Below are 22,162 nucleotides of genomic sequence, written 5' to 3'. Positions count from 1 at the left end.
GCAAAAAAAATGGACTATGTAAAATATAAAAGTTACATTATTCACTAATTATTTTACCCAACATTGGTGTACTTGCTCTAAGTCGAATGGTCGAAAAACTCATCGGTAGAGCCAGCACTGAGGCACGCATTTTCGGCACAAAGATCTGCCTCCACTTTTACACAGTACCACTCCCAGATGATCCAAAAATATTACTAGTTGTAGTAGCAGTAGTAGTAAAAAATGGGAGTAATAACAATTACCATAGCTTTCCTTTCCTCACTGTTTATCTTCTTTCCATTCCACGCGCCATCGGATCATAGACTCCTTCCTCAGCTTTAACTCTGTAAGTGCTCTCTCTCTCTCTCTCTCTCCAGTTTCAATCAAGTCTTTGTTAAAATGGACTCCTGATGAGTATTTCGAGCTTTGATTTTTTTCCAAATCAGTTCTCGATCTACTTTTTTGATAATTCAACTATCCTATCGCGCACTTCGAAGTAATCTGGCGATTCGAATTACTTAGTTCAATAGGTGTCTGGAGTCAGAATCTGGGAAAAAGGAAAAAAACTCATGAGTCATGAGTAAACTGTCATCAAGGTCAATAAATGGATAGGGCAAGTCAAGGCATCCTAACACATGAAATGTTTTAGCGCTTGAAGTACGGGATTCTGTGATTGTAATCGATTAGATGATCAAAGTTTCGTCCTTTTTCCCTCAGACGAAGAGAGCAGAAAAGGGTGTATGGGGAATTACTATTGGAAATGCTCTTTTTTGTCTCTGCTAAAGTAATTATTGGGACATATTTGCTTAAATTGTGATTACTTGCAGTTTTCTGTTTCTGCTAGGGTGGAAATATTTTGTTCAGTTTTCAGAGGAGGTGTGGAGATGAAACTTTAACAAAACTTATTAGAAACTTGGATTTTGAGAAGTTCTTCAATTGCAAAAGCTGACTTCCTAATCTATATGTGTTGGCTTGTGAAGTCTGGTTCGATTTGGGTCGCGTTTTGTTGACGGTTCGGGGTTTGACCTGCCTGAAAGGGCTGCCCCCGAAAGTAATTGGTGATGTAAATCCTAGCTTATAAATACTTGTCATACGCGCAGCCGAAATAACTTGTAATCTCTTTTCATCCTATGTGTAGTGGAAAATGGTGAGAGCCGTGGATGTACTCAACTACACAGTTGGGGAACCACGTAAAATTCTGTTCTTGATTGTTCTTCACGCGCATGTGTTTGTTGGTTTGGCCGAATTTCAACACTATGTACTTTTGTGCTGATCTTTTTGTTTAGCTTATACCTTTTCACGATTAAGGGTTTCGTCAGTAAAATCTTATTCTCCACTAGGGAGTTGCTATGTAATGTTTTTGGTTCGAACTTGGATTTTGACCCTAAATGAGCTTCGACCCTGCAGGTTTCGACTCTGATTTTCTCCTCATTGGGGAGCTGCACATACATCCAAAAATGAATCCCGAACAACTAACTCTGATGGGAACCTCTGTTTGCGTGATGCTTACGATGCATTTTTCAGTTCAGCTTGCTTCAGAGCATATCATGCACTGGACTAAGCCGAAGGAGCAAAAAGCTATAATGGTTATCATTCTCATGGCTCCTATATATGCTATTGACTCTTTTGTTGGTCTGTTAGATTTTCAGGGGAGCAAACCATTTTTTATGTTCTTGGACTCAATCAAGGAATGCTATGAAGCTCTGGTCAGTATTTTACATATGTTCTAGATTCACTTTTGATGGTTTTTAATCAGTGATACTTCTTGTTGGAACTTGGAACACATTTTTCTAGTTGAAGCAGTTCGTAAGCAAGCTTTGCATTTCTCTAATTTTAAGTCTTTCATTTCATTACATGCAGGTGATAGCTAAGTTCTTGGCTTTGTTATACAGTTATTTGAACATATCCATAAGCAAGAACATAGTACCTGATGAAATTAAAGGAAGAGAAATTCACCACTCATTCCCATTCACTCTGTTCCAGGTCAAGTTATTAACTTCTTATTTTTCAATAATAATTGCACATTTTAGTGGTAGGGAAATGTAAGGACTCATGACGTTGATCCTATGTTGTTAAAGAGCATTGTACTTGTAGATTTCTAGCTGAAGGGATGGGTCTACAGATGGAAGTGGTACCTTCTTAAAAAAATTGTGCATTGGGACATTCTTTAGTGCTATGTTAGAAAGGACATCACCCGTCTCGAAAAAGTTTCTATTTATACTTCGGATTGCTAATACTAATGATTTTTCTGGTGATAATAAGCCACGTGACTGGCCCACAGATGTAGAATTGTGTTTGTTATGTATTTGTTGGACTGTATCATGTAACTCAGTAACTATTTATAACAAATGGAACCTTATTTAGGTTCTATTTTGAAAAGGAAAATATTACCCATCTCCTTGTGGATTCTATTTATTTGTTGGATTCCTGTAATTATTAATTTTTCTAGCAATGATACGTCCTGTGACTGGTCTAATTTTGGCAAGCAGTTACCGGTTGATGACCCTCTTGCTGATGCTATTAAAAACTCATCTAATATGGCTAGGGAGTCCATATGGATCTAATACAGAAATTAAAGAAACATACCAGAAATGACTAGGACATCAATAAGACAATTGGTTCTGTTATTCGGCTTGACTGGAGCATGAATAATGTCTCTACTCTTTAGCTCGACAACTCGGATCATCCAAGCAATTTAAAAATTAAATTCCAATGTTTTCCATTTTATGGTACCAATGTACATGTGTGCTTCTGCTCATTTGTATTTGGTGGATCTCCACCAAATAACCAGTGCTTTTTAGCCAATTTTTTTTTTTAACTCATTGCAGAATCTCTATAGCTGACACAATCTTCATATCAATTGCAGCCTAAAACTGTCCGTTTGAACCATCAGACGTTAAAGCTTCTGAAAAGCTGGACATGGCAGTTTGTCGTGATTCGCCCTGTGTGTTCAATCTTGATGATAGCTCTCCAACTTCTTGGAATATACCCTAGTTGGGTCAGCTGGACATTCACCATCATTTTAAACATCTCGGTTTCACTTGCATTGTACTCTCTTGTGCTCTTCTACCATGTGTTTGCTAAGGAGTTGGAACCGCACAAACCCCTTGCCAAGTTCTTGTGCATCAAAGGGATTGTCTTCTTTTGTTTTTGGCAGGTAAACCTTCTCTCCCGGCCCCTTTCTTCAAAAGTTGAAAATGAGTATTTTCAGTGCTGGGTAAAAAAAAATTCAAAAAATAGTTGGACCATTTGACTTGGTTAGGTTGGTCACTACAATTTAGATATGCAAAGCTACTTCCCATTGTCTCAACCAACTGGAATTCATAGTTTATAAGGTAGAATATTTTTGGGTAATTTAAGCGTATACTAATCAAGAATTATAGATATAGCAATTAGGCTGGGTACAGGCATGAGGGGCAAGTGAGCTAGATGATCGTAGAGCAAAACCATCCAGAACAAGATGGCACCTTTCGAAGTCCATAGGTAGATTTTTCTTAGTGGTCTCCCATTCTCCTTCAATTCCAGAAAGAATAAGAAAGGCAAACCAAGAGAAAATAAGAATGCCCATCTACTGCACGGAGCATGAATTGATTGGGAATAAATCTGCTCCTTTGTCTCGCGCTACTAGTATTCCTATTTCATATCTTGAAAATGGCTTCTTGCTTATTTTGCAGGGTATTTTACTTGATATTCTTGCAAAATTGGGCGTCATCAAATCACACCATTTCTGGCTCCAAGTAGATCAGATTGAAGAATCTCTTAGAAATACTTTGGTGTGTGTTGAAATGGTTTTCTTCTCTGCCGCTATGCAATATGCATACAGTGTTGAACCTTACAGAGACGATGATGCTTCATCAACCGTCAAAGACAAGAAAAGAGAATAGTTTATAACACCCAAATCTGTCTGTGGGAATGTTATTATGGTGGATTTCTTTTTCGGTCGTTGTAGCCATTTCACGGGTGCAAACTAGCGATGTCATTTCTGTTTTCTACAACTGTAGTTACAGCAATTTGGTGGTCTCTGTAATGGTGAGATTTCCCATCTGAGTGTACAAGCATGTATAACCCACTACATGTTCTCTTTCTTCTTTTGTCCGAGTTAGCTCGACTAATTTCAGGACCCTGAATTTATTATGTGTTCTCTTTTATGAGCATGAATCTGGATTATGAGAAGTAATGGGCTGAAAAAAATTTTTGAGTTGAAATCTTGACAAAATCAAGTCCGAGTTTCACATGCAAACAGTACATGTAATAGTGGAAAGGACTCCTTTATCCTACATGGTTAAGGTTGGCAATGTTCGTTTTGGGATATCAAAATTTCTGGGCACGGTCTTCTACAAAATTTCTGTACCTATCTTTCTCTATTCTCAAAAATCTCTCAATTCCCTTATGTTAGTTTTGCGCACCAAACTTATATTATGGGTTCGTCTCGACGAGAGAAATCGACAAAATAAAAAATTATGACTTTTACACGAATATTTTGAAAAATATCCAAAAAAAAATTAAAAAATTAAAACCAAAAAATTGTAATCCTCAATTTATTATTGCTTACAGAAAACACATTATTGAAACAAATTAAACCACATGGGACCCGAACAAGAAAAGAGACCCACCTCCTTGGACTACGTATGGATGAGGAATCTAGAGTGAGAAGCTGTGAGGTTGCTGTCTGGTTTAGCAGAAGGAATTAGACCATTCTAGCGAAGAAAAATCCGTTTGTGTCTATCTCCATTTGCCACTTGAAAAGCCATGAATCATCCGTAGACAAACCCAATAATCACTATTTTCAACTTATCCACTTCCAATCTTTGCCATGACCACACTCCTTCACATTTCTATCAGTCTCTCACCACTTTGTGCCTTACACTTGCATGAGGCCAGAACTGAAAGACAAAGATGTTGTGGGTTGAGATTGCCCCAACCTTTTTGCTGTCCCTCTCTTTTGAGAACAAAGATTGGTTTTTCACATCAAAAGAGGTTCAAATTGGGGGTTTGTAGAGAGAGATGGTCGTTCTTGGAAGTTAGGGAGGGTAAAGATGGGATTCTAGCGAGGGAGGAGGGGTGGAGGAGGAGGAAGAGGGTGGTTTTGGTGAAATCCAATCAAGGGTTTGGGTTTGGCGGCGGCGGTGGGAGGGATAATGGCGGCACTGCTAGGCTTTTGGGTAATCTTGCCTTGGCTATTGGCTTGACTTACCTTTCTGTGACTGGGCAGATTGGTTTGCTTTTTGATGCAATTGGTTGGGTTTTTGATGTAGTTGTTTCCCTTTGGGTATTGCTCTCTCTGACTCTCTTTCTAACATCATCTTCATCACCATGTCATGTATGTGTATGTCTCATATGACGTTTAATATGAGGACTAATTTGTCATTCAAAGAGACTGGCAATTTGCATAGAGGAGCTCATGGTGTGTTTTAAGATAGTAGTATTTTTCCTTTCCTAGTTTGTTTTTAGGATGTTGCCAATTGCGTAGTGAAAGAATACTTGGGATCTTTTTGATGCAGTCATATGTGCCACCATTTCTTAATCGGTTTTCCGTTTAGGTTTTAAGCTTCCTAATCAGATACTTTGTTAAAAGCCAGTAAGCTTTGTTACTATCCCTTATAGCCGGTTCCATCTTCTGAAGAAACTTAAGCTATTCAACATACATACTGTTGTTAAATGGTTAATGACCACCTCATCTAGAAGGTTAAACTGTTTAGAGAGAGAATTTCATCATTTATTGAATCAACTTGTTTCCTTACGTGTGGCCAAACACTCCTCTATAAGAGGATAGAACACTTGCAATCATTTTTGTTATCTGGTGGTACGCGGTGAGATTTGAATACAATAACTCCTATGTTCTCCACTTCTCCTACAGTGTGAAATTATTGACCACCAACTCGTCCAAAACTTAAGCTATTGTAGATACATAATTAATTATTTTCAGCCTCTATACTCTCGACAATGGCAGCAGGAGAAGAATAACCAACAATTCTAAGAGTTTCACACCTCCTTGTGGTGTGAAAATGGTGTCTCTTGGCTTATTCAAATATAACACAGACGACCACATCAGCCGAAGAAGTCCAACCACTTACTAAATTACTATCTCTACAAGGGCCTTTGTGCAGAATTTACTAGGAGTACTTGCCTGAATATATGCCTTTGCCTAATATTTACAGTTAACCTCTAGTGGTTTTCTTTCTTTCTCCTGCCAATGTGTTCTTTGTAGTTTGGAATTGAAGTCGGTACTAGCTAAATATCGGATGCCACCTAAATGATATCTTCGTTGATGACTTGATGGTTTTGCATTCAACATGTTACTTTGCTTGCTGGTCCATTCACTCTCTTGCCCAAATTTTATTATGGGCCACCTGTGTTCCATGCTATTCAGTATATATCTGTCTGTTACACCTTGTGTTGTGAGTCAATTTCTGATATAACTCAATTGAACTTAATCTTTTTTGCTTGGATATCTGATTTTTGGTTGCTTTTCACATCCAGCTCTTTGCAGTGATTCTACCAATCGCCGGTTTGGGAGCTTTACTCTGGTGGGCAGGACGAGATATAATTCAAGACAGTGTGAGGCCACTTTGAATTTGTTTTCATTCTCATCCAAAATACTGATCCAGTTTTTGACTCTCTTTTCTTTGTGCAGTGCCCAAACTGTGGGAATGATTTTAAGATTTTCAGGTAAATTCTGTTGAAGTCTATTATGACGTGAAGTTGAATCTATGAGCTGTTATGCGTAATTGTTCCGCCTTATAAGCTACTTAACTTCATCTCTGATTCAATTTTCTGCAGATCAGCTGTGAATAATGATTTGCAACTGTGTCCCTTTTGTGCTCAACCTTTCTCAGGTAACGAGTCTGGCTCAGTATACTGCTTTAAATTCCCTTGTTACTATGAATCTCAACATTATATCATCTGGGTCGGTGTACTCTATATTCTCTTACCGATCTATCTCATCCGGTTCCAACATTACTGTAAACCCTTGAAGGAAATCTGGTTCTACTTTCTATTGAACACAATAAGCACCAAATCAAATCAACCACCTGACAAGACAGGGATAGCCGAGTGGTAAGGTTTCCCCTTTACCATGGCATGATCCTGGATATAGTTTCATATACTATGTGATGTTCTTACATGTAGTGAAAAAAACAAATCAACCACCTGTATCCTCGTTTTGGAAATTAAACATCTGCTTTCCTAAAAGAAAATTTGTCCTCCAAATCTATCTACCTAACAAAATTTATGATTTGGTCATCTGCCAGAACTTCAGTAGGATTGAATATATTTGGCTGGTCAGTGTTAGGTGTTTCATGGGGCACATGGGTGGCTGTGTGGATTTACAATGTTGACAGTTAGAATCTACCCTCCACCCTCTCTCTGTTTTGTTGTTGGAGCAACCTGCTTTGGTGTCTAGTCATTGATTATTATCTGATCCAACTTGGAGTGAAAGTTGAATTTTCAAAGATCATTCTCATTTCTAATATTGCAATGTCGAAAAGCTTCAAAAGTAGGAAACATGCCCGTAAGTGCATAGGTTAAAAAAAAGTAAGTGCATAGGTTAATTCTTTAGCCGACCCCAAGTGATTGGAACATAAGGCTCGGTTTGGTATAGGTTAATTCTTTACCAATAATGTTGTAATAGTTTTCAAAGTTGGACCTGATCAGAAAATATTGGCGCATAGGTTGAACAACAGTTGACCGTTTGATAGTTTCATCTTTGTTTTGGCACATTTAGCAACTAATTACTTATTTCTCTCTATTGTCTTAATGAATGAGTGGATCTGTCGGTGGTAGTATTTCGATGTTGATCGGCTTCTGAAAGATCTTACTGGATAATGAAGAGCTTTAATTAGACATTTTCTCCACACTAGGGCAGTATGTGGCTATCCGTAGGGCAGTCGTTTGGATATCAGACATACTTATCCATATTTATGCAGTACAGGCAGTTTCCACATCTCCATTCATATCTCAAATATTTTGCTTTCATTCAGTGGTAGGCAATAAGTTTGTGAGCGATCCTGTGAATTTCTCCAACAAATCTACGACCTTTGGGGAAGCCTTCAACAATTTCTCTTCTCGCTCTAGTAAAGGTACTCTTCTCTTGGATTTACATACATCTTAACATTAAAGGATTGGCAACATCTTAACACTAAAGGATTGGCAAATCTGCTGATTGGTTATTTATCCATGAGCTATGCTCCCCACGCAAATCATTCTCTTTTCAAAGTTCAAATAGCAGTAGTTAAAGGGAATTGTGCACTTGTGAATCTGTCACATTGGTTGTGCAGGGAAGGATTTTTCATCAGCAGTTGTTGATGTTGAAGCTGAAGTAACAGATTTAGACTGAAGATTTTTCTTGTTAAACGGCCCTCATATGGTAAGAACATCAGGGTACTTGATACCCCGTGAGCAAGAGCCAAGTGAAAGAAAAGTGACGAATAACTATATCCACTTGAATGCAATTAAGAAATTTTGCTGTTTTTTTTATCAGAGTACTTAATACTTCATGCTCCTTTTGTTTAACCGGAAAAATTGCAGGAAGTTCATGAAAACTCCATTTTTCCATGATTATTATATATGACTGAATATGGAACATACAACTTACTCAATGGACGCACAAGATGAGAAGAAGAATAGCATTCCGAAAACCAGTAACTATATGGTACTTGACATCGAAAGAAGTAGCTAGACAGGACAGAAGTGTACACTTGAAATGCTCAGAAAATCTTTCGACAGTTTTAAGTGGTCAAAATTGGGATTAAGTATCCCAGAAGTTTGTTACCATATCTTTCCAAGCAAAGTTGTGAAAAAGAACTTACCTATATCCAAATTATTAAATATTGTCTTTTAGCAGAGTTATAAATTTCTAACGGGAAAAGGTGTGACACCTTAGAGTTCTAGTTTAAAGCCATCAAAAGTTAACCTGGGTTTCAGCGAGAATTCCCGCCACGGTACTTGCTGTAACTATGTTTTAAGACTTGACATGCTTCCACATCCCCTCAGAATTGAACTGTCCCATGGTCTTTAAAGTCCTAAATCTCAAAAAAATCATCTCAACCTGTGTTGATGGCTCCTGGTTACGTCACTGCTATCAGCTTTCTGTCTTCTCATTCCCCTACTTTTCTGGTGTTCGTATTACTTCTTCACTCCTTGTTCTGGTTTAATTTTGCCCCAGATGTATCATATAGAACAATGTCCAATGTCCCAGTCAAACAAGTCTTTGATGCAGATAGATGCATTGCTGTTTCCTCAAAGTGGAGATATCTCTGGGAACAACAAGACACAACGGCGAGAGGAGCACGGAGCACAGCATTTCTACAATGATATTACTGATTTTGGTTTTTGTTTGTGTGTGTGCGCGATCGCAAATAGGTCTGATCTTTTTTTACCGTATCGGCATCAAATAGCTCTTTTATCTTTCTTTCTTTTTCGTTGTAGGCAAGATTAAGACAATTTTCGGTCGTAACAAGGTTTTGATCTTCATGATGCGATGTTGCATAACTAGTTTGCAAAACATATATATGAAAATAAAAATTGGTCCTTTATGCTCTCCAAGTGCTCCATTACGACTGCAGTTTGTTTTTCTCCGTGAACAGTTGAATTAGTTAATCGTTTACTTATAGCTTTTAGTAAAAAGAGTGTTTTCATGTGTACGCGCGTATGAGAGAGAAAGATCAGAAAATTCATAATTAGATTGAGTTTTACCCTCTCCTTTTTCTCTCTCCAAATCCGAGCCGCCAAAAACGCAATGGACAACTCGGATGCGCCAAGCGGGCACCACGTGGTACCCACCCAACACTAAAATTTTTATCCCTTTCTTAGCTAATAGCCAACATGGGCCAACACCTTGGAGAACATTTGCTTTCAAGCAGGAAGTTTAACTCCAGGTCACGTTTAAACTTCAAATGGCAGAAACACAAATCCCTTCAAAACCAGAAAGAGAAGGAATGAAATAACTCTAGTCCAGAAAGAGGAGGCAATTCGGATTCTTCTGATGAAACTGAAACCCTGATATTCTTTGCAAGCTGTGATGATTAAATCAGCCAATGGTGTCATAAAAAGTTAGCAGACTCCTGAAGGACACCCACGAAATCTATTTGACGCCATAAAAGGTCAAAATGAACACGAGGGTAAGTCGAAGCAAAAAAGTCTTTAACATCAACTGTTACTCTCGAAGAGTTTCATGTACAAGACCTTCGAAACAGGAGTGTCTAACGACTAATAAGAACAAACTCATTGCAGAGACTCAAGCCCAAGTGAATCACTTTATTTGAAGTTAGTCTATGAGACGACTTCGAACCTACTTTGATCCTTCTCCAACTTTCTGCAAAAAAGACCAAGGCAAGAGATAAAGTCAAAAGAAGGATTCCCCCTGTAACTTTGGCAAGATTAGAACCCAAACAGCAACGGCCAAATCCGTAGAAGAAGAGAATGTTCAAGTGAACCCACAGTAGATAGGAACAAGATATCATCGATGAACAATCTGTTTTGAAGGTTTCAGCCACCTGAATAAGATGGTCGTCACCCTATAGGTGACTAGCCAGTTTGATAGACAAGATCAATGTTTGTTTTAGCAACGAATCCTCGAAATAATTACCTCTTCCTTATCTTCTTTCTTTCCCTTTGTGAAGAACTTGTAACCCCCATAGAAAAGAGTGCCCCAGCCAGCTAGAGAGACTATGACAAACTGCAAAAGATAAAAGGGTTGCAGAAAAACTTGTCATTTTGGATATGAAAATTATTTTCTGCCATTTTTAGAAGTCTGAATACACGAAGTCTAATAAATAAGTCTATTACTCAAGGGGCAAGAGAAAAGAAATTAATAAACCAATAGCATAGGGAAGATGACGAAGAAAAGAATGTTGGAAATGCTCTAGATAATGATAGCAGCACTGTGGCATCAAACCATTGCAAGAATAGACTGCAATGGTTAGAAACATACAAAATATTGTCTTGCTACGTGGAAGCTTTTAGTAAGGAGAATTAAAAAGTAACAGTCGGATTCCTATATCCTAAATAACTTGAAATGCATGGGTATTGGAATCACATTTTACATGGGAAGAGATTGCTTGAAACCCACCAGAAGCAATCTTAAAGTTAAGACTATTAAATGCCCTAAAGCTTTCACGTTGTCGATTTTCACTGAATTTCGACTACTAAAGTTGGATATAGTCTTGAACAATGACAAAACTTGACCACACAGGTTCAAACAAAGTTTTGACATCAATCAACATTACAATTTAAAAGCATCATACAATGAAAACAAAGACAAGCCACACTCACATGCTCTTCTTTCCATTTAGATGGGCTCAATGGGTCCTCCCAAAAATTCACCTTTGGAGGTCCGTGATGATCTGCAATAAAGTAACTCAAAAATTGTAAACAAAAATATGAACACAATAACAGGTTTGATAAAGAAGCCTTGTTTTTTTTTTTCTGCCAGAGGAATGATCACCAAAGCATACAATCACAAATATATCCCACCTTCAACACCTAATTCAGATGTCCCAATATTACACAACTCTGATGATTATGCATAAAACTCATCCTTCACCTGCTTAGTTTACATGTTACTTGAGAAAAATTCTAAAATTAGACTGCTTCCAATTAAGGAGATCAACCACAACTAAAGGGCTTTAACACCACATCGAGTAGCAAAAAACCTCTAGATGTAGACTTCAAATGAAGGATTCGATGTCCAACTGTAAGTGGAAGATGGATTTAAACTAAAAGAGATGTATCTTATTGGCATATCCTTGTATAACTACATTCCGTGGAATGAAGGATTTCGAATCACTCCTATGAAATAGTAATCCACCATGACAGAGTTCTCAAACTTACATTCCAAATCCCTATGTAGACTACAAAATTTTTATTGAGTATTTCATTAACTAATGATTTCAAATCCCTTCATTTGAAATTCACCACCATCAAAGTTGAGCCCTACAGAACTAGAAATCTTTCGACACCACACCAGATGGAATTTTCCTGTACAAACTGAAAATCAAATTCTTGTGAGCACCCTTTACAAGGCATTAGTTTATGGTTTTGCCAAACGACAGCAAAATCATGGAGCCAAATTGATTACCTTTCGGGCCCCAATTGCAAACCTTCAACTAAGAATCATGATACAGACAGTGGCAGACACATATATTAGGGTCGGGTTGCCAAACCTGCTATTACCACCCTTATAGATGTCGCATATGATTACATATTTAAGTGGCAAGATGTGTTCTACTGGCACCCCTCCCAAAATTTTCTCTCCATGAGGACCATAATCGGTTGAATATCAGTAATAGGTCACTTTATTGTATACAAAAAATGAAGAGTTTTACATTATAAATAGATGGTTAAGTCGTGTGCAGTGAGAAATAAGTACTAAATTTTAAAAATTACATAAATTCTAAATTTTCAAGCTTTGGCACCCCAGACCAAAATTCTGGTTCGGCCACCAAATACAGAAATGAAGTCAAAAGAACAAGGAACCCCTCAAAAAGTCGAAAACGAGGTCGTTCCTCGTTGTGCATTAGACTACTAGCACAAGTAGAAACAAACATGCATGTATAAGCCCTGACGAATGAACTCCACCGACATGGATTAAAGACTCGAATTTTCATCAAGGAAAGAAGGGGAGGATTACCACCGCCACCGGCGAGGCCGCGCCGCTGGATTAGGTTGGCCGCTTGACTACCTGACACCAGCGATTTGGGAGAGGACAGTCGAGAAAGGTTCGAAGCTTGACGAGCCGCAGCTGTCCATGCCGCCATCGTTGCGTTCACAGTATTTTGTGGTTCTTCCACAGAGAGAGAGAGAGAGAGAGAGAGAGAGAGCGGTGAGCGGTGAAGTTACTCGTATAAGAAACTACGAGAGACAGGTTGCTAAGTGCACGCTAAAAAATGCTCTTCACACATTAGCACACACTAAAGTGACCAGAGCTACCCTAAAAAAGGGACCGACTATTTGTAATCACAAATTTCCTGAACGTAGCCTGTTTATACTATGATAAACATTTATACCACAAATTTCCTGAACGTAGCCTGTTTATACGTACCATAGTATAAACAGGCTACGTTCAGGAAATTTGTGGTTGCAAATAATCCGGCCCTCAAAAAGTAACTGACACGGAGCAAACGATGTCATATAGGAAAAGCTTAAAAACTTCCACAAGACCACTTGGAGAACTATTAGGACCCGTTTGGATGTGAGATAAGAATTGGAGGTATTAGTTATGAACGAGGGATAAGATAGTAAGGGGTATTATGTAAGAATGGTAGATCCACATTGATGTGACAGAGGAATTAAATAGTACTTGATTTGGATGAGGGATAAAATGAGAGGATAATGTTATTTTGTAGTTGAAATGGAAGAGAGAGTGGGTATTATGTAATAACACTCTAGAACCTTCCCATAAATAATCCCCCCGGGGTATTAGGGAGTACAATATAATCCGAGACTTAGCTAATACCCCCTCCATTTTACTTCTCAAATGAGGTCTTAAGGCTGGGCCCACGGACTAAAAGGGGATATCACAATCCTCATTCACAATACCCCATCCAAACAAGCCCTAGGAGTATACCAATGAGCTCTTAGCTCAGTTGGTACGCCTCCCTCAGTGGAGGCATGGTTTGAGTCTCACGAAAAGCGGTTTGAGATTTAAGGCTATAGATAATCTCAGAACTTCCTATAGACTAACATACTAACATCCCGTTAATATATACGATATTGGCAGGAAAAAAAACTATTAGGGGTATGATCCCCGTCATTCCTAAATTTTTGTTCCAATATTTTGGTTCTATTTTTATTTCTGTATTTATGTTTTTTTAATTTAATTTTTTTGGAGTTAATCATCCATTCCGATTGAAGGTGTATACTTTTAATCGAATGAAATTAGACGGCACGCGATAACTTGTAAGACATATAAACTAGCAATCCTGCTACCAAAGAATTGGACCTACAGCAAAGGTCATCCGACAATAGTTCCCTCGCAACTTTGGATTGAGCAAGCAAGCAAAAACACGAACGAGGAGCTTTTACAAGACAATTCCGACTTCACTGCTATTATACTTCACGCATAAAAACGCTCGATCGAGCAAATCTCATTCGACAATAGTTCCCCCGCAAACTGGATTGAGCAAGCAAAAACACAAACGATCGCGGAGCCTTTGTACAAGACAATTCGAGATTTCAGACTAAATAATTCCCTATACGCGTCGTAGAGAGATGAGACGACAAGCAAGATTACAAGGCTGCCTACATCATGTCAATTCCATTCTTGTTGAAGACATAAAACAGAGCCATATGGCGCGCAACGACACTTTCATCCACTCCCATGAAGAAGGCAAGCATATAACTCGTTTATAGGCGGGAACGAATAGTGTTCATCTCTTGCTTCATAGTGCTCATCGCTTGCTTTACAGTGCTCATCTCTTGCTGCATTTTCTCCATTAGTATCTTGCTTTGTTGCATTATAGTGTTCGTCTCTTCCTGCACTTTCTCCATCTTTGCTTGCATCTCCTCAACCGTGACTGTCGGTTTTGATATCTTGTTCTCATTTGAATTGGGCAGTGGAGGTTCATCCTTCAATCCTTCCTTCACAATATTGTACATCAGGGTCCCACCTAAAGATATCAAAAATGGCGAAAAATGCAAAGTGAGAAGACGAACTATTTCTAAAAGGGCATTGCTTTTCAAATGAAAGATGCAGGCAAATGCGAAATGGAAACGCCTAAGAAAATTTTCAGAAAGAAACTGGGTGCACCTTCAAGCAGTAAAACAGAAACAGCCCAAAAACTGCATTCAAGCAGAAAAACAGAAACAGCCCAAAAACTGCATTCAAGCAGAAAAACAGAAACAGCCCAAAAACTGCATTCCTATGAAGCACCGACACTTCTAGAGGCCAGCGTGTTCCGGGACACACGGGAGACAAAGAAAATACGTAGGATAAATGTGTATTATACTTCAAATATTTTTTATTTAAAAGTGTAATATGATGTTTATGTGATGCTTGTTTGTATATGTTGATGCTTCATACTTATACATATAACTATGTTTTCACTGGTATAAAATAAATATTATTTATTTAAGTTTGTCGTGTTCCTTTCGGTATCCGTGTTATTATTTTTTTTAGAAATTCTGTGTCCGGGCTACATAGCTGCATTCAACCAAGATTCTTACCAGCCTGTACAAAGCATTTTTTCATGCTCGGGAGCGAGGTTTTTGAAGGCAATCATGCCTTATGACTGACATGGATTCGGAAGCTTTGAGCTGCTACCAAACCAAAGCTCAGTGACAGTAAAAAATATTTGAAGTTTACAACTAGAGTTCCACCATGAGGTTGGATTCGGAAGCTTTGCGTTGTGGATTTGAAATGACTACATAAATACAATGCATAGATATAGTGAGAGGAATTGATCAAGAAAAGATATATAGGGAGAGGAAAGGGAATGGAACAGACCAGGGACCCATCCGAGGCCCACGCGGAAGACGGGGCCGGCAGCGTTTCTGGCGAAGCTAGTCGCGCGTCGGGCGATCCTTGCCCGGCCTTCCTCGTCGTGCACGTACTCGTTCACAGCCGGAACAACGTTTTCCTCTACGGCAGTCCGGCATGCGCTCCTCAGTTTGTTGATCAAATCCCAGATTCCCATCTCTCTCTCTCTCTCTCTCTGTGAAGAGTAAAGTAAAAAACCACTGCAGAACTTCAAACAGTTAAAAATATTGTTGGAAGCCACTCTATTTGATTAATCAATTGGCAACTGAAAAAATAATAATCACTCCGTCCCTAAATAAGTGTCCGAGACACAAAATTAGGCTTTCAAAAAAATGCATTTGTTTCGGTAAAAAAATTAATTTTTTTTTCACAAATCGATAGATAGCAATGAATTCTATTAGATTGTAAAAAAAAATTAAATTTTTTAATAAAAAATATGTATGTTTTGTAAAGTCTAATTTTGCGCGCCGAACATTTATTTAGGAATGAAGAGAGTAGTAATCAATTGGCAAAAGAGCCATTCAAGTTTGTTGAACCCCTCTCTCTCTCTCTTTCTCTCTCTCACTGTACGACTCTCTCCTAAACTTTTAGCCGATTAGGTTTTTTGCTGGGGGAGGGGATCAAGTCTGTCCATAACTGGAATCCCAAACCTCCCCTTGAAAGTCCATCAAGAGGTACTACAAGTTGTGCTAAGACTCACATCTACATTTTATTGGTATCTTCTACTGTCCTTGTATAAACACATTCGTTGAATTTAAGGATTTTGAATCACTCCTATTAAATAGTAATCCACCACGAAGAGTTCTCAAACGTACATTCAAAAACCCTAATGTAGACTGCAAATTTTCGAGTTTGAGTATTTCATTAACTAGTGATGCAAAATCCCTTCTTTTGCAATCCACCACTCTCCAAGTTAAGCCCTACAATACTAAAAATCTTTCCACACCACACAGGATGGAATTTCCCCATACATACTGAAAATCAAATTCTTCTGAGCAACCTTTACAAGGCATTGATTTACGGTTTCACCAAAGGAGACCAAAAGCCGAATTGAGAGCAAAAACATGAACAAGGAGCTTTTACAAGACAATTCAAGATTTCAGACAAATTTTCTACTCTATACATAAAAGTGCTGGAGATGAAATTACAAGCAACATAACCAGGCTGTCTGCATCATGTAGATTCCATTCGTGTTGAAGACATGAAAAAGCCGTTAGGTGAAAGCATTCACCAATCACAAACCATACTCTGACTTGGTTATAGGCGGGAACGAATGAAAACCCTTTTTGGGTCAGTTTTTAGAGGAGCTGATCCTTTAATGGGCTCATCTGGGAACTCCTTCAAAGGCTCCGATCCCTTGGCACTGTCCATCGATATCTTACTTTGTTGCTTTAAAGTGTTCATTTCTTCCTGCATTTTCTCCATCCTTGCTTGCATCTCCTCCATCACAGCTGTCAGTTCTGGTTTCTTACTCTCATTTGGATTGGGCGGTAGGAATTGATCCTTCAATCCTTCCTTCACAATCTTGTATACCTGGATCCCACCTGCAGATAGCAAAAATGTGGGAATATCCGAATATGCACAGTGAGAAGACCAATATAAATGCACCGTCGGCGATGAAATAACAGTTGCAGCAATGTGAAACGGAAAAGCTTAAGAAAACTGTCAGGAAAACTGGTTGCGCCTTCAAGCAGTTTATCGGAAACAGTCCCAAAACTGCATTCAACCAAAGAACTGTGTTGCAGACCAACTGTGAGTATTGAATCGTTTTGGTTGGCTGAACTGAGCTTGAGCGACATGAACCAAGACTCTATCAGTTTGTAAAAACTACTACATCTTAGATATTCTTTTTGCATTATATCCACACAATGTGAGAAGATAAAGCCCGAGGCGGGATGCATTGAACCTAAAAATAAACCCAAGTCAGTAAAGCCATAGACTGACTCTTTCAAGTTTTCGTTTATCCGCTTTCCCCAGGGAAACTTAAATAAACTTGTGAGAAGCGTACCAAAGCTGAACAAGCTATTCATAAATTAGTCATCTCTCAAAGAAAATACAGCAGCACAGGAAATGCTATCACACACACACACACACACACAAAGAGAGAGAGAGAGAGAGAGAGAGAAGTACACCATGCAAAGGCAACTCCACCTCTTAAGGACCAGAACTCATTAAAAGCACCTCCATATATGCTATACCGACACAAAGGGGATTGCATGTAATACTCATTTGGGAAAACTCCCTTACAGTCCCAATTATGAATTCTCAACATTCTCCTCAGAACTGTTGATTAACGCAAAGACAAGCAACTCTACAAGGAACTTTTCCCTGTGAAATACCTGACTAGGGAACACCACAAACACAATTGCCACAACGAGCTTTCCTAAAGGATACCATATGAATTTCTTTATGGAAATATTTAAGAAACAAGAACTCCGATTCATGACACAACAGTCTCACGAAGATTACCCCCAATTGAATGACCACCTTGGGTTCCTAATACACTGGCGAGATGGGCTTTGAAGTCCTTACATCCAAACCACAAATACATGATGTGAACAACAGACAGTTCACTCAACAATGTTGGACAGTTTATTAATTCACCAAGATTAAAGAAGCAAAAGGCCTCAAGGGAAAATGATTGCAAGCGTTCTACACTCTGCAGGGAACCAAAATATGAATGTTATACTCGAAAGAGCTGAATTATCAAGTGAAATCAAAGGAAGTGGATGGAAAATAAGCAGAGTACAAAAGTAGCAGAATAGTTTAGTAACAAAAGAGCTCAGTCCTCCTGCTTCAGCTTTAAACACAGCGACAGTGACAGTGAAATCAAAGTAATTGGATGGACAACATGCAGAGTATGCAAGTAGCAACATGGCAGTAACCAAACAGTCCCGGCCTCTCAGTCCTGCTTCAGCTTTAGATATAGGCTCAGTGACAGTAAAACTGCATCATTGTTGCCCAGTTCTTGGGCAAAGGTTCCTTACGAGGGAGATGCTATTGTCTAGGTAAAAGAATTTAGACTTAGAAAGTGCCTCTATCTTGTGTTATCTTCCTTGATATAAAACTCTTCCAAACCATGGTCAAATCCCCTAATAACCCAGCTAACTCCCAGTCACTGGAATGCCCATACCTTTAAATACTACAACAAACCAAAATTTGAATATTTCAAGTTTTCAACAATGAATGATGAGCCACATGAACACAAATTTACGCCTTGACAGGGGCAGTTCCTAGATTTAGGAACTATGGCTAGTAGCTGAATAAGCCATGGGTGGTTTAGAACTAGAAGAGGCAGTTGGAGCATTCCAAGTGAATGGGGAAACCAGTTCTATCAGGGAAAAGAGTGACAAAAGACCCAATCCCATGTATCAAGGGATAGGTAAGGAGGCAGAGTCCTAGATACTGGAGGAGTTTCCCATGGTGACAGGAGTCCTAAATCCTTGCTCCTCAAGACAAACTCTCCAATTTATAGAGCGGAACCACATCCCCAAAGGAAAGGTGCACAATAACGCACACGTAAGTGCTCTCCAGCCGACCAGCTACTGGGTGACTCCCATTTCTCATTTCCTGCATTTATTGCACAAAGCTGAGTCCTGGCGAAAAAGTGGCTCATCCTTGCTGAGAAGAACACTGCTCTCTATTACTTAAGAGTTCACAACCCATAGATTGGACCCAAATACACTCCACTAAGAGCATCTCCAGCCTTTACTCTTTTAATCGACTCAAAACCAATTCTGAGTAGAACACCTCTAAACTCACTCTAGTCCTTGACTAAAAATCGTACCAAATTCAGTTTTACTCAAAATTTTCACCAAATCAAGGGAGACTTGAATTTATTAAGGATATTTAATGTTTTGCTCTTCACAATTTACAACTGTCATTAATAAAGCTTTTACTCAAATTAGTGCTTACATTAGGGTTTTTCCATTTAGAGTAGTCACTACCAAATGAAGCTTTTACTAAATTTTAGTAGCTTGAGATGCTTCATCAGAAACTCAAGTATTGTTCACACAAAGATTCGTTACACAGCAAACTGTAATAAGATATCGATAAGTGTTCTTGCTCTGTTTGGCTTCCTAGAGAAAGATAGCCAACGAGTTCTAACAACTGAATCCAACAATCCAAGTCCGCAGAATATATATACATTCACACACACACACGCACACAGAGTTACAGACCAATATGTATCTGCGCGCACGCAGAGACACACACACTCACACACACACACACACAGAGAGAGAGAGAGAGAGAGAGAGAGAGAGAGAGAGAGAGAAGACTGACCAGTGACGCCTTTAAGAGACTCGTTGACGGCGGACTCAACGGCGAATTTACCGATGCCCGAAATAATCCGGCCGATCTTCTCTCGGCGGTCGGGATCAGGAACGTACTCTTTCAGCTTCTCAGCTCCGCTAGACCTAACGGCGTCGCCGGTTTGGGTAACGGCCTTGGCGAATCCCATGTCGCAGGAATACCGGTTTCCATTGGTATCAGGAGGCGTATTGGAAACGTTTCGGTTGAGCAGTTTAACGGCGGTTAATCGGAGTTCGTCCAGAATGCCCATTTGCGTTCACTGGTAAGGGGTAATGCACAACCGACGTCTATTCCGTACCACGATATTCATTTCAATACATGGAAACTACTATTGCCAGGAAAGAAATGGCTTCTGCCAGAGCAAAATACTAGTTTCCATTCCGCTAACAAAATAAATACTTATTTTTTACCCAATAAAAACTCACGGTTCCACTATTCCACTAAACTTTCTTAAAAAATAAATATTTATTTACAATTTTAAATTTTAAAAATGTATTTATGAAAATATTTTTTTTAATTTTTTGTGCCGTTATGCACAAAAAATTATTTTAATAGATTTATCATTTTTAAGCTTGAAAATTGCAAATAAAGTCGTGGAATACAACACGAACGCGCAAGTCGACCCGTCAACAGGTCTACAATAAGTAACAAACACAAACTCACAAGGCATGCGGTTTGAACGAAAAAAAATCAAAGTACAAGCAAGCAACTACCAAGACTAGAACAAAAAACTTCCTTGAACGGGCGCTTTTGACGGAGAAAAAAGGATATATAGAAAATGTTGAGAATACAGTCAGAGGGAAAGCTCGCTTATATTGATTCAGATCAGGCTTGAGGGTGATATACCGCACGAAATCTCCATTGCCAATTTTCCAGCACATGTCTTGTGAGTGTGTTTGTGTAAATGTTTTTTTTTTTGGTTAGAGATTCTTTCTTGGGCAGCAGTAAAGGCTCTCTTTGATTTTTTTTCTTTTTCTCTTTCCATTTTCAGGTCTCCAAATCCGAAAAATAAATTTACTGAAAGATTTCCAAACCTCCCTGCAGATTTTTCTTTACAAATACTCCTTTCGATCCATAATTTTGGTCCATCTTTTCTTTTTTTGATGTCTTATAACTTTTATCCACTTTTGATGCAGGGCGGCTTATGAACTACAAAAAAAAGACGTGTAACAAAGACAATCACAAACTGGATAGGTTTAGAGAAACTCTGTATTTCATTCAATAATAATCAATAACTGCTTTAGTCCAAAGACTAACAATTTAATTAAATATGCAGAAAATTCTAACCCTAATTGCTTCGATTGAGAAGGTAACCGGAAAGCTCGACTTCTCCCAAAAGCATGGCTTAATCTGGATTTACCTTGCTCAAGTAATTAGCAAGTCAAATCTTTCCTTAAATGACAAATTTGGTCATTCGGGGTCAAATACCGACGAACGCCCAAAAACACGACTTAGGCCATGACAAAAGCGATGGGTCTTGACCATTGAGCTGTTTCGGATCGAGAGCCAGTATGAAATTTCGTAATTTAATTACAATCTTTCCACTCTAGGCTTAAAATGCCTAAAATATTCTTCCTCCTTGGCTTCTGCATCAACTTTGACTTGTCAATCAGAAAATTTGATTCATTGCCTTTTTTCCCCTTCAATATATAGTATATTTCACACTTCCAATACATTTTTACACTATATACTTTTTTAATCTTCACAACAACCGAGTGAGCTGTTTAAGCATTTTACATTTGCATATTACAGCACTTGCTTTTTGTTACAGAAAGTCACTCTCACCGCTCTGCCACCACTCTCAATCTCATCGTTCCGTCTAAAACATTTTGGAAGGTCCTGATTTTAAAAGACTATTCCATTGAAAGTTCTTTTAAAATTCGGACTATCGATTACTGTGACAGACGTTGAGATTGAGCGCTGCGGTAGGAGAGCGGTGGGCGTAGCACCGCTGTTTTTGTTATACGGAGTACTAGCTAGGGAGACTTGGCTGCCAAGTCAAGTTGATTGCACTTTGGATAAGGATGAAGAAATATTGTCAAAGACGTAACACGATGAGTCACCATGTTAATCACTTTGTTATTGCACGTATGCATATGATTGGTTTGTGGTTGGACCACATGATAATAAACCACAGGAGAAAATACGTATGAATCAATTTATGGTCAACAATGTAAATTTCCACATTCATGAACGTACAGATTCCGGAGAGGAGAGAAGGAATTGTGGTGGGTAAGTCTTTCTTTTAATCTTTATCTCGAAATGTAAAGAGAAAAATGACTAGATCAAAAGAGCAGTCTTTGTCAGAGCACACCTTCGAGGAACAAAACCCCCGGCGGGTCATTCATCGAAACTTTAGCCTTAATATTCCAATTTTCGGCATTTTTTCCAAAG

The 22,162-nt window shown here is 38.7% G+C and overlaps 4 protein-coding genes and 1 long non-coding RNA gene across 10 annotated transcripts; 3 read left to right on the top strand and 2 right to left on the bottom strand.

Moving 5' to 3' along the window:
- The first annotated feature begins 353 nt into the window (after window positions 1–353).
- On the top strand, window positions 354–4,113 carry LOC131323322 (uncharacterized). 3 transcript variants are annotated; one of them, XM_058355051.1, is made up of 5 exons: window positions 354–575; window positions 1,387–1,685; window positions 1,840–1,962; window positions 2,846–3,136; window positions 3,654–4,113. In XM_058355051.1, exons 2-5 carry the CDS (start codon window positions 1,437–1,439, stop codon window positions 3,861–3,863), a joined length of 873 nt encoding a protein of 290 aa, XP_058211034.1. In that variant the 5' UTR covers window positions 354–575; window positions 1,387–1,436; the 3' UTR covers window positions 3,864–4,113. The 3 variants fall into 3 exon arrangements, with proteins under 3 accessions (XP_058211034.1, XP_058211033.1, XP_058211035.1); XM_058355050.1 differs by lacking the exon at window positions 354–575 and adding an exon at window positions 652–715; XM_058355052.1 differs by lacking the exon at window positions 354–575 and adding an exon at window positions 745–763.
- Window positions 4,114–4,575: 462 nt separating this feature from the next.
- Window positions 4,576–9,517, top strand: LOC131323321 (uncharacterized). 4 transcript variants are annotated; one of them, XM_058355047.1, is made up of 7 exons: window positions 4,587–5,248; window positions 6,460–6,537; window positions 6,614–6,648; window positions 6,760–6,815; window positions 7,959–8,057; window positions 8,256–8,344; window positions 9,143–9,517. In XM_058355047.1, the coding sequence occupies exons 1-6, from the start codon at window positions 4,793–4,795 to the stop codon at window positions 8,312–8,314; spliced, it is 783 nt and encodes a 260-aa protein (XP_058211030.1). In that variant the 5' UTR covers window positions 4,587–4,792; the 3' UTR covers window positions 8,315–8,344; window positions 9,143–9,517. The 4 variants fall into 4 exon arrangements, with proteins under 4 accessions (XP_058211028.1, XP_058211031.1, XP_058211030.1 ...); XM_058355046.1 differs by having other exon boundaries at window positions 4,588–5,248; window positions 8,256–9,517; XM_058355048.1 differs by lacking the exons at window positions 7,959–8,057; window positions 8,256–8,344; window positions 9,143–9,517 and adding an exon at window positions 6,956–7,952 and having other exon boundaries at window positions 4,581–5,248.
- Window positions 9,518–9,843: 326 nt separating this feature from the next.
- On the top strand, window positions 9,844–10,262 carry LOC131323320 (uncharacterized). Its single transcript, XR_009199154.1, has 2 exons — window positions 9,844–9,994; window positions 10,034–10,262. It is a non-coding gene; the product is annotated as an uncharacterized LOC131323320 (long non-coding RNA).
- LOC131323319 (uncharacterized) lies at window positions 10,099–12,895 on the bottom strand. The gene is made up of 4 exons (XM_058355044.1): window positions 12,608–12,895; window positions 11,251–11,321; window positions 10,565–10,654; window positions 10,099–10,291 (listed from the first exon to the last, which is right to left on the bottom strand). Exons 1-4 carry the CDS (start codon window positions 12,732–12,734, stop codon window positions 10,268–10,270), a joined length of 312 nt encoding a protein of 103 aa, XP_058211027.1. The 5' UTR covers window positions 12,735–12,895; the 3' UTR covers window positions 10,099–10,267.
- A 3,496-nt stretch (window positions 12,896–16,391) lies between these two features.
- On the bottom strand, window positions 16,392–20,092 carry LOC131323318 (uncharacterized). Its single transcript, XM_058355043.1, has 2 exons — window positions 19,739–20,092; window positions 16,392–16,998 (listed from the first exon to the last, which is right to left on the bottom strand). Exons 1-2 carry the CDS (start codon window positions 20,016–20,018, stop codon window positions 16,712–16,714), a joined length of 567 nt encoding a protein of 188 aa, XP_058211026.1. The 5' UTR covers window positions 20,019–20,092; the 3' UTR covers window positions 16,392–16,711.
- Window positions 20,093–22,162: the final 2,070 nt, after the last annotated feature.

The sequence above is a fragment of the Rhododendron vialii genome, chromosome 4a, assembly GCF_030253575.1.
Source record: "Rhododendron vialii isolate Sample 1 chromosome 4a, ASM3025357v1".
NCBI lineage: Eukaryota > Viridiplantae > Streptophyta > Magnoliopsida > Ericales > Ericaceae > Rhododendron > Rhododendron vialii.
This window is presented reverse-complemented; position numbering and strand designations above follow the sequence as displayed.